The sequence below is a fragment of the Diplotaxodon limnothrissa genome, linkage group LG23 (assembly GCF_057381915.1).
Source record: "Diplotaxodon limnothrissa isolate DT_005_m linkage group LG23, D_limnothrissa_male_GT1.1, whole genome shotgun sequence".
Classification (NCBI taxonomy): domain Eukaryota; kingdom Metazoa; phylum Chordata; class Actinopteri; order Cichliformes; family Cichlidae; genus Diplotaxodon; species Diplotaxodon limnothrissa.
Genome location: NC_140617.1, coordinates 15,227,723 through 15,246,001, shown reverse-complemented (window position 1 = coordinate 15,246,001; position 18,279 = coordinate 15,227,723). Strand labels below are relative to the sequence as shown.

Sequence of the window (18,279 nt, the reverse complement as noted above, 5' to 3'; positions counted from 1 at the left end):
GGTGTAATGAACAGTCTTCCAAGGCTTCCAGTGGATATCCAGTTCAACACTATTTTTGGCAAATCCCTGTTTTGCTCTTTTTGACCTACTTAGATTAACTAAACTTTACAAAAACAAAAGATATTTTTAATATTAAAATAGTCTCAAGAGCCACCCATTACAGCAAATGCCATAGGAAAAAAAAAAAAAACTCACAAGAGGACCAATTCCTTTTCAATAGCTTTATTAGAACAAATTTCCTCATTCGGAACGGAGCAGACCAACGCCTTAATCTTCAGCCTCCTGTTCCTGAGCCCGGAGGAAGCTGGCCTTCTTCTGGGCGACGCGGTCTTTCCTCTGGGCCAGAGAGAGCTTGGCACGGTTCCACCTTCGCAGAAACACACATAGACACAATTAGAATTTAGTTTAAATTAATTGCGTCAGAGCCGCTGTGGCAAAACTAGTTCAAAAAGGCACTGGAGTCATGGTATTCCCTATGAATTAGCCTAGATCTCAAACTGACATTTCCCTCCCAATTTCAAATTTCAGTTCTGAGAAAGAGTAAAGCAAAGCCCAGGTATCACTTCTCACCTCTTCTTCTTGACTTCTTTGGGAGGCTTCTTTTCATGGACTGGGTTCTCGCGAATGGAAGCATGAGCCTTTTTGTACATTTCCTCAATCTGAAAAATGGATAACGACTCAATCTTATGTCCTAAAAAAATACAGATTTTGGATTTCACAATGTACACACACACAAGAATAGATTCAATTATTATCATTTGGCTGATTTTTCAGCCCTGAACTATTCTAAGAACCAATATGTTCAAATAGTGGCAACTACATCAATGATGAAATGCTTCATTCGTGCACCGCATCGCTCATTCCCCACACCGAAATCCTGCTCTCATTTTACCAGCTGAAGTAGCTCCGCTAAAATTGCTCAACACACAAAACTAAGCTGGCAAATGTGTTGTGCAAATGTTCTATGCTGAGACGTACAAAGGCACAAATTTGCTGTGATTGATGTAAGATTTGTAAGTCAACAGCTTAGCCTCAGGAAGTGACATGAGATCACTTTAGAACTGAACCTCAAACCATTATCACACATTTTGAAAATCATCAATACCCTGTCACTGGGATTAGAATGTTCTAGTTAATTACTTTGTGAATGGCAAAGGGCCATTGCTTAGTAAAGCCCAAGCTTAACCTAGATTAACTACACTTACAGTGCACAAGGTTCAATAAAACAAACAAAAAAAAACCAATATACTCCAACACTAAAGAAAACTAGAGCCCCCTGCCACCTGAAATTTGACTAAATCTATGAATCCACACAAAACTCAAAGGTACAGTACAATAATATTGAATGGGTTGCATTGTTGTATTTTGTCATGTTTCTCAGGTCTTTGTCTGAATTTCTACGAACATTATTGCTAAGGATTGTCTTATTGCATTGGAGTCACACTGGGTTAAATATGTACACTTGGGTTTTAAGGGGTATTTATTATTTTCTTCTTTTTTTTTGGGTTGTATGGAAGCCCCAAACGCAATTTCATTGTTCTTGACAATGACAATAAATAAATAAATACTAAATACTAAATACTAATACTAAATTTTATAATGCAGAAAGTAAACTTGCTGAATCAGGGGTGACTCCATTCTTGATGAAGCGAGAGAACTGTTTCTTGTAAGCGTCCTCATCCTCCTCCATCAGATAGCTCATGTACTCAGACACGTTGATGCCCATGATGTGCTTGCGGTGGACCTCAGCGTTGAACTCTTTGCTCTCTGTATCATACCCAGGGAAGCGCTTGGTGCTGCAGACAAAAAAAAAAAAAAAAAAAAAAAAGAGAGAGAAAGCACTGTTGATATGCAGTGCAGATTCCACACACTTGGTCTTATCTGTGTCTATTTAAATTAGTCTTCGAATACAAAAATGGCTCAGTTAAGCAAGTTGTCAGATTTTCACTTCGGTTTCCAATAAGTTCACTTAGCCAAGACCAAGGCTACGTCCACACTAATGCGTTTTCGTTTGAAACCGCATCGTTTTCTCTCCCTTTTGGCCTCCTGTCCACACTGAGACGGCATTTTGGCTGATGGAAGACGTAGCGTTTTGAAAACGCTCTCGAAAAAGCACACATTTCGCAGTGGGGACAGCAAAAACGCAGACTTTCTAAAACGATGACACATGTTAGTCATATGAAGCAGTCATGTGACAAATTAAACTAAGATAGCAGTTTAATGTTTTGTTTGCTCTCAATTTTGACAGCCCTATTAAAGATTAATATCAGTCTGTACATGCTCCAGATCTTCAAATTCTTTAACTCTCACTTGCTTTTGCAACTTTGTACTTTTGCGTTACTCGCAGCAACAACTCCACCTCATTGTTAGTCCATTTTAAAAAAACTCTGTGCTTTTCTCAACATTCTGCCGCGACGGTCTAAAGAGCCAGAAAGGAAATAATAAATGAGGCAGGTCAAAAAACTTCTTTCGTTTCAAGCGTGCGCAGTACTGGAGCATAAGTGCTTTCGGCCGTTTCATGTGGACGCACAACTCTGAAAACGACTGAAAACGCTAGTGTGGACGCGGAGTGTTTTCAGACAAAAATGCCATTTTCAAATCTATCCGGGCTAGTGTGCCTACCCTACTCCACTTTCCAGTGATCGGGCATTGTTTTTAAAGATTTGGACATTCTAGTTTTCTGTTCTCACTGAGAATGCGGTTTCAGTCTCTTTGGCTTTTTATGTTTCTACTGTTTGCAGAGGAGCATCTATTCTCTCCCTGCCACATGCAGCTAACACTTTCAGTAAATGAGGTCAAACAAACTGCCTCTAGGTGCATTACTGCCATCTTCAGGGAGCATAGGTGCATTACAAGATATCAAGTGCAGACTAAGAAGTAAAAGAAATTATTTTAAGAATTAGTTACATAAACCATTTTATTTCTAATTTTTTTTTAAAAATGCGCTTTTTAAAATAGTGGCCTCCCCAGAACAAACTAAATATACTTTCTGTCAAGCAAATGATAGCGGGTAAGATGAACTAGTGAAATAAATCTACTTAACAACATGCTTTTAAAAGAAAAAGGCATCGAGATCAAAATACAGCCTGAAGTTATTTTTGAACCCAACACATTTACTCATATTTGTGCAATGCAGTGTAAAGTATTCTAAATGTCATAAATGTATAAAAAGAATCAATGATCTCAAATCGCTATCTATATTTATTTTTATTTTTTTTAACTAATGGACAATTTTACATACAAAACCTACAATGTTCACAAGTAAAATATGCCGTGCCATCCACAGTCAACCTTTACTGTTACTTTTGCAAGTCTGGACACACTGCTACTGTTAGGCTACTAGCAATCACCAGAAACTCACGAATGCCTTTTTTCCCCCCAACATCGATCGTCACCGATGAATAGCAGCGAAATTAAAGGACTCTGATATGAGATTATTCTTTTTGATCCACCCTGTATGGCTGGAGACTTAAAGACATGCCACTAATTGCTGCTCTCTTGTCTCACAGGCTTCACATATTGCAAAACTCTGTTTCAATTACAAAAATCAATACAATTCCACACAGAACCGCTGCAGGATCAAGCATTATCCACCTGCAATCAGGCATACTGTTTGTGTAGCTTGCGAGTTCAGATACACTGATGGTAGTGAGTAATACAGCCAACCGAAAGCGGAGGATATCAGCTGCCTCGTTTTACACTTGATCTTCAGATCCATCAATTACTTCCACGTGTCTGCGTTTGTAAGACGAGTAACAGCAGGATAACATTCAGTAGTTTAATGTTTGTAGCTTGTATATGAAAAAATAAATACAAATCCTGATGCTTATTTTATTATTGCTTTCCTGCTCGGTCCGACTCAATAACTGTGCAGCGATTAACTCCGTAAAACGGCGGATCCTTAACTGTGCCAACAGAATAATAAAACAGGCTAGCGGGAATCTGATCGCTTTATCTTTTACTTTTCATGCTGAGGAAAAGATAACCGTCCCACGTGTTCACCGCAGCACTTAAAGCGGCAATCCAAAGACCTGTTTCTTTTCTTCGTTTTTTGTTTAAGCAACACAAGTTTGGACGTTTCTGACAGCATTCGGACGACCGCTTTGTTGTTCTTTTTATAAGTCCATCTTCTACAAAGACTCATCCGACACGATGCACTGGCAGTCTCATTCAAAATTCGCAACACTGACAAGCTGATGGGTAATTTGAAAGAAAAGGGGCCAGGTAGTGGGTGTGTTACGAGATGCACACATTTGCAAAGCAATGTTCTCTCTGACGACAGACTATTAACATGTAATCATTCCCACACCTAATAGCCCTACTTATTCTCTGCTGAAGAGAGGTAAGTGACACATTCTCCCACTCAAAACACCTGTGGTTCTGACTGAGGTACTGTGATTGAAACCAACCACTTTTACCGAGCTGCTACTGCAGAGTCTTGAAATAATTCACAGCACTGTCACACGATAGGATTCAATTCACAAACAACTGCTTTTCTACCGCCACCCAAACCAACTGAGGTACTTCAGTAATCACTTTATGACACGGTAGTAACAGCCTTCAACTCAAAGACGCTTTATCAAAAAATTGGTGGACAACAAGCTCAACATAAAAGGTCTTTTTCTCAGCGGGCGAGGTACAGGCAACACTAATAACGGTAATGATAAATATTTTCTGTCAAATTTCCTCAGTCAGCACACGCAATACCAAGACCGAAACTAACCCTTACATGTAAACCAACTTCTAATTGCTGAGACTTGGCCAAATGCATTCCATGAAGGTCTGTAGCACCAAGATGTTTGAACGTTTTATTTTCTGCATGCATCTATGGCATTTACAGGGCTTTTAGACTTTAACTAGACCTAATGATTTACTCCTTATGACATCCACACAAAATATTACAGGATGTAAGACCGTCCCTTAAGCAATTTCTCAAAAGTATAAATATTTTAAGAACTAAATTGCTGGAGCGTTTTTTGCAACGGGAGCTAGAAAAGCATTTTTGCTGCCCAGCACCAAAATGTGATTTGCCAGGCAGCACACCTCACACCTGGGTATGTTTTGTTTTGTTTTTTTGTGTCTGTAGAAGTTACCTGTGTGGAATGGACAGGCCTCCATCCACAGCCCCCTTCAGGGCACCGAACACCTTGTTGCCTGTGGTGGTTCTAGCAAGCCCAGCATCCAGGTAGCAGGAGAAAGCGCCTGGCTGACCATCAATGCTCTCCACGTTGAACTCGTCACCTGTCACCTCAACCTGGCCTTCGTACACCTTATCCAGGCCAAACTTGTTCAGGAGCTGCGCACAGAAAATGTCATTTAAGAGATTTAACAGCTGGATATTTCTGGATCAGCAATCAAAAACCTTTATTCTGGTTTCCAAGACTTTATCTATACAAATTTGCCCCGATTTCAGCAAATCGTTAAGAGGCTGACATCTGCTTAAACATTCTCAAAGGACTATGAATTTCATCGCTAAAATTTCAGGTCAATTTAAGTCTCTTGGAACAGGTTTAATACATACTCTGCGGGCCAGCAGCAGACCAGTGCAGTAGGCTGCGGCGTAGTTTGTCAAGCCCACAGTGACTCCATACTTTGGCAGCTCGTGTGAGTAGGCAGCACACACGATCATATCACCCTCAATCTTGGCATAGGCGATCTGCAACACAAGCGCAAGGAAATGAATTCACAGGAGGAGAAAAATCTTGAAGGTGTATTTATACTCTGGACTATAAAGCAGCTCAGCATGATGCTGCTGCACATCACAGTGATTTAATAGCAACTAATTTTAAACTTTTTATAGATTTAGCGAGATTTGGTTATTAGAATATTGCAGCTAACAAAAGGGAAACTGACTTGGTAATAAAATAAACCTGATCTCTAGAGATGAAAGTACCGTAAATGTCGGGCTATAAGCCGCTACTTTTTGCACAAGCTTTGAACCCTGCGGCTTTTAGTCAGGTGCGGCTTTTCTATGGATTGTCTGTGATTTTTGTCATATCGTAAGACGATTTGTTTTGTGTGTTCCGCTGTTGTACGGCACTACGTTGCCTGGCGGAAGGATCGGGGTTCAAGAGTGGTATGTTAGTCACATGTCCGTCCGCCAGGCAACGTAGTGCCGTACGAAGTAGCGCGAAAAACAAACTTCAAAGTAGCGGTACGCGTTCAGCGGGAGTCGTGGATGATGAGCGGCGATAAACTTGCAAGTTATGCCCAAAAAGCAAGTTATGCCCAACTCCACCGGTGGATTCTGACAGCGTGGAAAAGTGTGAAAACATCCACGATCACCAACGGATTTTGAAGGGCTGGACTGCTGCATGATGGAGAGGAGGACACCGCCACGGCCCTTCTGAGGGTGTTCGACTCTGACACTGACAATGAGGATTTCTTTGGTTTTGAAAGTGACAACGAAGGAGAGAAGAAGAGTGGATGACGAAGCCATCCTGAGCCTGTTTGTATCCGACACTGGAGAAGAGGACTTTGGTGGTTTTAGTGCGCAGGAAGAAGAGAAAGATGGTGGTGAATGACTGACTTTTCTTCTTGTTAAAGCTGTGTCACTGCACCTGAGCCTAAAAGGTAGTCCGAATCTATTTTTCTGGTGTGCTGTAGGCTACTGTTATGTACTACATGTGCAAATATGTACCCATAACTTGTTTTTCAAAATATTAATAAAAGTGATGTCTCCAAACAGCCATCTCTTTCCTGACAATTCCCTTTGTGCATATTCTCTTACATATGATAAGTCAACATTGAAACACCTGCGGCTAATGTATGTACAAAACAGGATTTTCCCCTGATTTTAGCTTGTGCGGCTAATATTTAGGTGCGCTTTGTAGTCCGGGAAATACGGTAAGTGAATTTCGGGGTGCATGCTTTTTTCTTTTCTTTTGACGCTTAATTTTGATCTGCATGAGCAAGCCAGACTTACTGCTGTCATAGTTATACCAGCACCAACTTGAATTAGCTTAAGTCTGCAAGGCTCTGTTCATCAAAAACTACTGTGCTGTACCTGAGAAGTACGCATGTGCACAGCTTTTTACCCTTGAATTAAGATGGGCATGAAGGATATGAGCTGTTAAAATGATCTACAAGCCAGCTACTACCCAGCAAACATGGCTGAAACAGTAGAACCATTTTCCCAATCAAATCTTCCTGCATTACGAAGGCAAAAATGGTACGATAGATGGCAGGATGTTAAGGTTCTTAACAGCAACCCAGCTGTTTCTGACAAATTAAGCAATTCTAAACATTAATGCAATGAAGAAATGAAACTGATGTGCCATTCTGTAAAAATGACTGACGAACACTTTAGTTATCAAATTATTAGGGCTGTCAACCTTAACATGATTAACATTTTTAATGTATTTAACCCATCTGGAAGACAGAATGGACAATCTTTGGACAAACTGCCTGAAATGCGTTGACAGAGACATGTGATGATGGATTAATCCGCGTTAACACATCAACTTTGACAGCCTACAAATTATTAAAGCCAACGTCACAAACACCTACTACCATTAACATGTTTTTAAAAATATACACATCACTTCTCTACCCCTGACATCAGCATTATAAATGATTAACAAGTGGTTTGGTGGATCTGTCAGCTGATTTGAGTAAAAAGTGGACCTCAGAGTGAGGTACAGAGGAACACCAACAGCATATACTCTGACCCTTTCTCAGCCAAATGTTGTAGGGGCTGTCAGATATTTTGACCTCCTGCAGTTATAATGGTGCAGGTGCAACAAATGCTTACCTGGCAGATGATGTCCCTGTTGGAGAAGCGGACAATCATCCGGTACTTGGGTGTGTTGTACTTATTCTTGTCCTGAACGACCAGGCGCTTGCGAGCAAAGAAGTCAGTCTTGCCCTCTGTCAGACACAGAAATCATGAGTTACTAACAGAACGACAGCCATAATAAGACAAACATAAAACGACTGGGAGCATCACGGGTATGGGTTACCTCTCCTCCTCCTGAATTTGACCTGGTACCTCTTAAAGTAGGCCTTGTTCTTCACCACTTTAACAAAACCCTGAAAAAAGAAGTATCAACTTAACAGCAAGTTCAAAAACTAATACAGACCTTAACTCCTCAGTGAGACACTTGGAGATTGGTTTATAATGCTGCTATGAGCTGGACTGTCACTGTCAGAAGAACTACAGTCGGTTAACATCAGCTAGCCGACCCAATGAAAATCAACGGGAGGAGTTAGCTTAACTGCTAAGTAGGGCAGTCGCTAAGCTACAGGACCAAACGTAGTTTTAAAAATATTAATTAAGAGGACGTGATCTTAAGGACCTACTGGTCACACATCAATGTAAAAGTTTCAAACATTTTACAGACAACAGGAAGCGGTAACTTTGTAAAGGCAGCAGGTAGGCCACGTTTAAGCAGACCAGGGTAGGCATTGGCAAGACTGAATCTATCTTCATCTGAACAGCAGCAATGTGTTTTCAAACATCTGACACCACACAGCACAAGATGTACGCCTAATGTATACATATAGGCACATATGTGGACAGATTACAAACCATTTTGCAGTCTTTTTGTCTCCTTATGAAGGAGCCCGGAGCCAAAGACTGGGGCTTGACTCCGCTGCACTGGAAAAAGGAAGATCATCGTGCGCACGCTCAGTAAGTACCGCGTCACAGGATGAGCCGTGCCGCTTTGGAACCTTGGATTCACAACACTGCCTCCTAGAGAGCTGGGGAAGCTATTTACCCGATTATCTGCTTGGGGTTTTGGTGTGTGTTTTGTTTTGTTTTGTTTGTTTTGTTTTGGTGTTTTAATATTCCCGTGTAAAATCATTTAGATTACATCACATTTCCAACCTCATCTCCTCAGAATCAGCTGGTCTTTTTGCTCCTATCTCAGCCTGTTGTAGGCAGAAAGCGATAGTAAGTCTCGACAAATGCATGTTTCATGAAACACGTCACCAAAGTTGAGGTGTATGTCAAGTTTGCAGCTGCATTCCACTTAGGTCCTTCAGTTTCAGACTCTTTGTGCATAGCCACTGACACACCCTGTCATGGACAATGAATAGAGTCAATTTCAAGCCTAGTTAACTTGCAAGTTGTAATGTCTGCTGTGGAAAAGCTCTGCTGCTTAAAGTTTCATTTATCTACTTTAACCTTTTTCCTCAGAAAAATCCACAGACACAAATGCGACCTCTTTTTCAACCTGTTGCAAATAAAGTGAAAGTGGAGTGTCTCAGTAATGTTCCCAGACAGGAAAAACACTGTTGAAATGTAGTGTCAGTTTTCAGTTCACAGATGCACCAAAACTGCTAACTGTTAGTTCGTGATTTATTGATGTAGACAGGGAACCTCACACAGACAAAATAGTAAGATATAGAGTGGCACTAGGTTCTGTGCCAGGACCAATACTTTTCACATTTTTCATGCTTCCAGACATAGCCAGCACTCGGTGTCTCAGGAGGGCAATGCTGTCCCATCCTGGGCAGCTCCTGTTCAACCTCATGCCCTCTGGTAGGAGGTACAGGTGTTTAAAGTCACCTTTTTTTCCCTGGGCCATCAGAACATTGAACAATAAGGCCAGTGATTGGACTTAGTGAGCCTCACTCACCACCCCCTACCTCTTAATATTCAGTACAATTTTCACACAAACACCAGCATAACATGGCACAATATACAATAGCACCCACAACATGGCTGTTGCAAAAATAAAGGAATCTTTACCTTTATCTTTACAGCACTGTAACCTAACCGAGCCATTGATACAAGTCATGATGGATCCTTTGTTTCATGATGTTTGCCCCCAATCTATGTCGCAGCTGAAATCAATGCTAATCAGATCAATAGCACTGCGAGATACTGCACTGATTGATTTGGTATCAATCAGAAATCAAGTAAATAGAGGGTGTGTCTTAACACAATAAGACACACTTTTCAGCTTTTCATGTATTTGGAAACTGGGTTTTTTGAAGACGTGGAATGTAAATGTGTCTGTCTTTAAAGCACTTTTTGTCAGTTTATGTTGTTTAACTGTATTATAGACTATAAACAAAATAGATGTGACCATCAACACAAAAGGTTCAGACAGTTTTCATTGTGCCATTGAGCTATATTTTTTGTTTCCAAAGAAAATAATTGATTTAACATAATTCACCGAGCTACATACTGAACTCAGAGGGTAGAAACAACGTATCGATTTCATCGCGGTAGTATCAACTGGACACCAGTACACGAGTCCACTTCTACAGACCAGACAACATTTTCCCAGTCATCTGTTCTTCAGTATTGGTAAGCCCATGCTGACTGTAGCCTCAGTATCCTGTTCTTAGCTGACAGGAGCAGCACCTGGTGTGGTCTTCTGCTGCTGTAGCTCATCTGCTCAAGGTTTAGAGATGCTCTTCTGAATACTTTGGTTGTAACAAGTCGTCATTTCAGTTATTGTTGCCTTCCTGTCAGCTCAAAGCAGTCTGGCCATTCTCTTCTGACCTCTGGCATCAGCAAAGCATTTTTACCAGAGAACTGCCACTCACTGGATTTTTTTCCCCCTGACCATTATCTGTAAACCCTAGATAATCCCAGTAGCTCGGCAGTTTCTGAAATACTCAGACCAGCCTATGTGGCACCCACAAATATGCCTTGTTCAAGTCACTTAAATGACTTTTCTTTCCTATTCTGATGCTCGCTTTTCATTAATGAGCAGTTGATGATGTGTTATTAAGTAACTCCTTGAGTTAAAAGTAACTTTTTGAAAAACTCTGTTATATTTAGAGCATATTTTCAGTGGAATAAGTTGCCTTATGCAATTAGAGAATTGGCTTCTATTCATAATTTTAAAAATCACCTAAAAGCCTATTTAGGCAGTTTTTAATTTATTTGTAAATATTGTAAGAGGGCAATGTCACTTGTAATGGAAATTGTGTATTTTGTTTGAGTGTTTTTTATATTTTTTAATATTTACATGCTTATATTTTCAGAATTGTAAAACCTTATTGTGGATGTAAGAGCTAAATTACGTGGATATTTTGCATCCAATTCATTGTGTAACATTTTATTCGATGGTATTTGATGGTTTGGGCCCCAGGAAGACTAGCAACCAGTGTTGTGGAAGCTAATGGGGTTCCTTCTATATAAACAAATAAACAAATAAACTAATAAAGTTGTGGGCGAGCATATATAAGAGAAAATAAAGGCCTCATTGCATCCCATTAGAGTAGATCTCTCTCTGAGTGCAGTCATGTTTGTGGTTCCAAAGCAGAAAAGGAGTCATAGACTGCATTGAGGACACTGGACTTATGCTGTGGTGATATATAAATGCAACTGAATTAATTGGAATTTTTTATTTTCTATGCAATTACGGGAATCCACCTTGTAACATAAAAATACATTTTCCATGTCCTGATCTTTGACAGTGCACTTTGAAGTGTGGTCAAAATCAAGATAGTACAGTAGTATGGATGTTAATCAAGTGTACATCAAAAATTGAGCGATAACTGTAGACATCAGTTAGGAGTGTGTGACTGCAAACAACACAAGCAAAGTCACAGTTTGATGATGCTCCTTCACAATAATTTGGCTTTTTGCTGGCTCAGCCAATATTAGCACAAAACATTATAAAGATCTATTTATAAAAAGCCAGCCAACTTTCTCATCTATTTTAAGGTCTCTGTGACTCAACTGTTTCGTCATAATCTACCCTAATAGTGTGCATTACAATTTGGGTGCGTAGCCATAAGTATGTAAATATTTATGGTTGACGGGCTGAGATGTCATTGTTGACGGTGTCTCAGAGTTAGAAGCCTACATTCACTGTGGTGTTGCCAAGTGTCATCTACAGTTCGAGCTGCTTTTCAGCCACTGTCATCGAGGAAGGAGTGTCCAGCTTGTCAACAAAAGAAATGTGTCACTGCTCTCATGTGAAACCTGAAAAGTAGGTTTCATGAGTGCATGGTATGTAATTCTAGTCAGTCGAGTCATATTTTTACCAGAGCAAGTGATTGCTGCATTATGAGCTACATATAGCTACTGAAGGCACTTTGATTGAGGTGTCATATTATAGATATTTTTCAAATTAATATTTCCTCATACGTTAAAGTCGTTTTTAAAGGTTTACACCAGAGTTTTTTCTGGACTTGTTTTTGGTCTTTTTCTGATTTTTCAATGAAGATAAGATTATTTAACTGAAATTTATAACAACCAAAGTGTTTGTACCTCCAGGTTTCATCTAACACAGGTAGTTTTCTCTCAGCAATGAATTTCAGGTAAGAAAATTAGGTAAGCATTACAACATATGTGTGGAGCTCTTTTCTTTGACTTGAAGATTTTACATTGTATAGACACACTGGTTCCAAATTAGAAGCTGTTGAAAAACAGACATGACATGAGGTGATGTCTGTCGTATCGTTGGCAAAAAGACACATGAGCCTAATTTGAATGTGTGTGAATGGTTTGCTTTTTGATATCCTGTTCCCTGAATGCCTTGTGCATTCTGTAGCGTGTTATGACACTTTGGAGCTAAATTTAAATAAGGAAAAAAGGCATAATTATACTTAGACAAACCTAATACAGCCTTATAATTTTGATTCCTTTCAAAGATCTTTCATGTGTATCTGCTTCTGTCTTTGATAACAGGATTCTTTACGTATTTTGTTTCTTAAAATGTCTTATCCATATTTTTTATAAACAGGTTACAACTTCTCACTCACTCTCACTCTTAGTTTATAAATATTGTTAATGAAACTTAATTAATTCACTAACCAGCTTTTGAACAAGATATTTAACATAATGTGAAAAACCTGTCCTGGCAAGCAGGTTTAAGGTGTCACTTTAGTTGTGTTTGTACAGTTTGTGTTGCCGCGGAGAGTGATCATAAAGAGCAAAAGTATTGACGTCCTCGGGTACAGCCAGAAGCACAGCTAAATCATCTGTCATCATCAATCTAGCTGATGATCTTAAAGCTATTCACAAGGAACATAGGGAAGAAAAACGTGACTTAATTCCAATATTTTCTATAACAAATGCATGATTTTCCCTTTTAAAATTATACTTCTTTTTTTTTTTTTAACAACGAATGAAAGAAATGACGTATTGGAGGTGCAGTTGCGCAGTTTGAACGCTTGGTGTCAGTATTGTTCCAAATCAGGCATGCTCTGTGGGATGTAAACACTCGGGTAGGCCGCCGTCTGTCCCAGCTCCGCAGACATTTGTGTACACGTATTACGGCTGCATGGGTTGGACCCAAGAGTCAATGGGAACGAGCTAACTTAACGCTGGCTAGCTTTCAAGTGGAAACCGATCTAGGCTATCTTGGGTAACATATGTACTTGGGTGAACCGTGTGAAAACCTGTCGTTTTCTCATAGTATCAGGACTAGCACACTTTCGTGCATGGGAAGCAGGCGACGTCTGCTGCGTGTGGCTAAAGACGGTTCAAGGTAAATGATGTTCTTGCTATTTTCGGGCTATGTCTAAATACTGGAACGATCAGTAACTCGTAAAATCTTAGTTCTCACCCGTGACTGTTAACGTGAACAATGCGACATTACTTTAAAGTAAAGCAGATTAGCTTTACTTAACTCAAAAACTGCGGTTTAGTATCAGCGTGTATCACGGCTTGTTGGCGCTGTTGCTTGTGTTAAATGTTTGCTGTTGATCTCCAAACTACTTTATAAAGGACTCTGGCTATCGCCTGGAACAAAAAACCCAAACCTAAAAAACACTTCATCCTTTGATAAGCAGTGTATTTATTCTTGCAGGGTAGTGTCTGTTAAAGTCACATTTATTCAACATGTAACCTCCTGTAGTGTTGTCCGAGGCGTCGACTTTAGAGCCTTCTGGAAGACATACAGTGTGCATACTGTTGCATTTGATGCTAGATCTCCATTTCGTCATTTCACAACATCAGCAAGCCATAAAAGGAATCGGGAGCTCGGCGTCTAATGCATCTGTACTCAGCTTACTGCCCGTCCCCTAAAGTGTTTTTGATAGGTAAACAATATTATGTGTGTGTCAGTAGACTAAGCAAAGGATTTAAACTGCTCAGCAGTAGTGTTGGCTGTGTTGCAGCTAAGCATATGCGTCAGTCCAGCTGCAAAGAAGTGACTTGCAAGTTGCAACAGCTCTCAAAGTAGAGATCAAGTGGACTTTTAACCCACCAGAAGTTATTATAACAGGAAGAAACGTCACCAGACTCAATTAAAGTGAATTTCATTCGTACTTTAAATTCCTAAAGCAATTTAAACTGATCTAAATGTATAATATTGCCAGATTAATAACCTAATACAGTGCATTATATTGAGGGATGCGCAGACTGTGTTTTTTAGTGCCAATTCACAAAAGTCATATTAAGCTTTTACTCTAATATTGCATGGTCTTCCCGTCACCAAAGACCATGCAATATTAGAGTAAAAACCGTACCGATCACAGATGTCCTATGAGCTTGAAAATGGCGGGGAGGAAGAACTCTGTTAACAGGAAGAATTTACCAGCAGATCCAGACTTAGTGAGGAAGGGCTATCTACCTTAACTGTTCAGAGAAGGAGAAAAGAGATGACAAACAAACTATGTGAGAGAGAAGAGAAAAGTTGCTAATATCGCTATGATCATTTGGCCAGGTGGAAATTGATGTGACACAAAGGATAAATATCAGCTATCAATGTCATTTTATTTGCCAATATGCCAGTATAATAATCGTTTCCTCTACCTGTACTTAGCTCATCATTTCACTGAAATAATCAGTTTCAATACACAAATAATAAATAATAATAAATAATCAGTTTCAATACACATTTACCTCAGATTAGCATTTATTTTTTTGTTGTAGCTTGAGCTAGGGCTGTGCGATATGACCAAAATCTCATATCCCGATATAAAACATCTATCTTCCGATAACGATATAAATCACAAAAAATTTAATATTTTAATATTTTCTGTAAATTCTGTGAATCTCGGGTAGGTGAAGTGTTTCCAGCTGGGCGTCTTGTACCCGGAGTCGAGTGTTTTAACCGATGCATGAAACTACACATTTTTAGACAGGTTGTAACGGCCACCGTTTTCTTTGTGAGTATTTATTACACGGTGTGCTGCGGGGAAAAGCCTGTTCTAATGTTTGAATCTAAGGTTTATTTTTTAGCACCTGACGACTCTTTTTTTGCTTCTCATCCGTCAATACTGTGCATACTTTTTCACGTGATTCCGTTTATTTTGAAAATTCTCAACAGGATCTTGAGCTTTATTGTGAAAGGTTTATGTGGAAAATAAACAAGCGGACATGCGATGGTTTTACCGTCGTTGTTGCTAACGACAACCCATAAAGCAGGTGCTTGTCTGTCCTTAGTGTGGTTATATTAAATATAAGAGAAAGAGAGAACTTTAAGAAATTAATATAGCCACTACAGTGACCATCAAAACGATGAAAAAAAATATGCAAACAGTTTATTTTGCAACACCACGAAACAAACGATAGCGTAAAATGAAACGATAGACGTTTTTATATCGTCATCCGATACATATTTTATATCGAACAGCCCTAGTTTGAGCCACAGTGCATCGGTGAACAACTTTGGCTCATGTGGCGTCAATTGCCAAATTCCCAACAAACACATAACAACTTCTCACTCTTTTTGTATGTCAGCAAGTCAAATCTGTGAACCCAGGGGACATGAAGCTTCAAGAACTTTCCTGTGACCCCCATATTTAAGAGTCCTTGGAGAACATGGATCAAGGAGTTACAATAAATCGTGTGTGACTAAGCGAAGCAGAGGATGATCGTGTTATGTACTCGCCACCTACACTCTATGTATGTGCCTGTGGCTGAACAAGAAAAAAGTACATTTGAATCCATTTTTGGTCATTTTACACAGATTACAGTGGTTTTCTCCCTCAGAGAACTTATCGCCAACAACTAGTACTGAAAACAAAAAGTAACATTTAACTTGTCGTGAGACGAAAAGCCAAGCTGTAATTATTACTGTAAACAATGTGTCAGGTGTGTTTATATTAGCGTGTGGCCCGTGAGAAATCTTATAACTGCAGTACCTAACTGAATGCATCCAGTTAAGCCTATGATTTCCACCCTGTGGCGCATCAAAGCAAAGATAATACCTACAAATACAATCACCAGTAATGCATTACATTATTTGTGTAGCTCAGAAAGAGAATCCTAAAAGCCACAAATCAGTAATGCTGTCACTTCAGTGTAGTTTCAGTGTTTTGATCCCCCCCGGCCACCATTTTCCCCCTTGTGAGTTTTTCTCTTCTTCCCCACAATTTCACTAACTGGTGTTTATGTTATCCTCATTTATTTAATAAGTATGATCAGGCAGATTGGACTTATATTTATATTATATTTAGTGTATATTTATATAAAAAAGCAAGACAAAAAAGCCTTATAGTTAATGTTTTAGATTGGCTGTAGCTGTTTCTCCCAGTGAATAAACCATCCATTGCTGGAATTTAAGTACTGGTATTATATAAAATGAGCTGCTGCCAGCACATATGATTTCCCACACTACTGTAATGCTAGATTTTTGTGGGCCAAATGTAGCTCTCATTATGTGGGTGCACGTTGAAGAATAGCCTTCAGCAAGACCATTGAAATGCTGATGGTACACTGGGAAAATCTGCACTTGTGTGTGTGAAGTCAAAGGCCTTCCCACCTCAGAGTGTGTGTCTGTGTGTGTTATTATAAGTCAGGCCTGTGTTTCAACACCCTCACAAAGCACATGGACTTTTTTTCTCCTCTGAGATTTGGGTCTCTCATGCTCAGCCAGACAAATTTGATGTAATTCCCCTCCTAGAAATGGGAACACGAAAGCCGAGTGACTGTAAATATCTTCTTGACTGAAACTTCAAGCTTTACATTGAGCTAAGAGAGTTGTCTGTTAGGTGTTGTTCATTTTGAGTAAAGACAGTAAATGCTTCTGCCTTTGTGGTCTTTCTCAGTTCCCCATGAAGTTATTCCCTAACGCCTTCTTCTGGCCTTTCTGTGGGTTTCATTAGCTATGCACACTGCATCTCAGGGCCCCTTTGAGTTCTTTGGCAAACAAAAGAAGCAACAATCTCTGTATCCAGGATTTATAGAGAGGCCTTGCTGCAGTTGGCGTGCCTTGTTGGAAGGAATGTCTCCTAAGGCCACCTGGACATTGGCATCTGTCTAAGCATGTCCTGTCGTGAGATGATTACATTTTAGTTGCTACTCTCAGAATGCTTGTATATCCTGACAGAAACATCTAATATAAAATACACTAGGATTTGTTTTTGAGCTTTATTTTTTTCAATGATTCTCATTATTAATGAGATTCACAATTTAGCTGGGTTATAGGAATCCTCCAGTGCATGTCAGGAAATAACATGGGTTTTACCCAATGTAAATGGCTGACGATTGTGTGACATCAGCCAGGTTTTACATCAGTTTTGAAAAGGCTAGATGTTCACTTTACACATTTAGTGTATTCTATTTCAGTGATGCACAAAGCTTTGAGTTAAAAGAGACCTCCATGCACGATAAAACCTAGAGAGGTCCATTTCTCAGGATCAGTTAATGATTCCCTGACAGTTTAAGTTTTCACAAAGAATAAATTTGTTAAGATGTTCTTTTAATAATGTCTATCTTTATGGTAGTTTTTTTTTTTTAAATTTGATTCACGTGGCTGTAATTCAAATATTTATCATGATTTTCCGATCAAGGAGCAGTACTGCCAATGCTTTGTTTTGTAATTGAATGAATGAATTGATTGGACTCTAAGCTTCATTTTGCTGATTGTTTGTTTGATTGATTGCTGAAATGGGCTGAGTAAAATCTGACAGAGACCTTGCACTGCTCACATCAGTTAGTGCTGGTTTTAGTAACTCATTCTATGCAGGTCTCAACAGCTGTTGAAAGTTGTCCTGTGAGTGCTGGACTGACTGGAAAAAGCTTAGTGGTAGATGTAAAGGCCAGTGGTCTTTATGGTCATGCAAACCGTCATTTTTAGTAGGATTTCACAAATCAAATGGAAATGAATTCGTTGATGCACTCATGGTTTAGTTATAGTAAATGGTTAATATTTTACCTGCCTTGTTCTCTGCTCCTCTTTTTAAATAACCCTTCATGTGTTTGTGGGAGTGCGCTCATTGCACAGACCTTTGCTGCTTTTGTCTTGTTTTTCTGCAAGGTTAATGTTACCCTCTGTGTGTTCGGATGTCTTTTTGTTCTCCATCCATGTTGACTTAATGCAGAGACACTGTAGAGCTGCAGAATGAGGATTTGTTTGTTTAGCTCTGTCGTCATATCGCCGATGAAGGTCAGTAAATGTGTCCCCCACGGTGACA

The 18,279-nt window shown here is 39.5% G+C and overlaps 2 protein-coding genes across 3 annotated transcripts in view; one reads left to right on the top strand and one right to left on the bottom strand.

Moving 5' to 3' along the window:
- Window positions 1-187: 187 nt before the first annotated feature.
- LOC146607729 (large ribosomal subunit protein uL18) lies at window positions 188-9,733 on the bottom strand. Its single transcript, XM_085347948.1, has 9 exons — window positions 9,698-9,733; window positions 8,531-8,599; window positions 7,962-8,031; window positions 7,754-7,869; window positions 5,522-5,656; window positions 5,094-5,296; window positions 1,619-1,796; window positions 571-659; window positions 188-367 (listed from the first exon to the last, which is right to left on the bottom strand). The coding sequence occupies exons 1-9, from the start codon at window positions 9,731-9,733 to the stop codon at window positions 268-270; spliced, it is 996 nt and encodes a 331-aa protein (XP_085204074.1). The 3' UTR covers window positions 188-267.
- A 3,460-nt stretch (window positions 9,734-13,193) lies between these two features.
- The window catches only part of evi5b (ecotropic viral integration site 5b), a 45,357-nt gene continuing 40,271 nt past the window's right edge, over window positions 13,194-18,279 (top strand). For both annotated transcript variants that reach the window (XM_085348798.1, XM_085348796.1), the window contains exon 1: window positions 13,194-13,403. The gene's annotated coding sequence lies outside the window, so the exon portion shown is untranslated. The remainder of the gene's footprint in view (window positions 13,404-18,279) is intronic.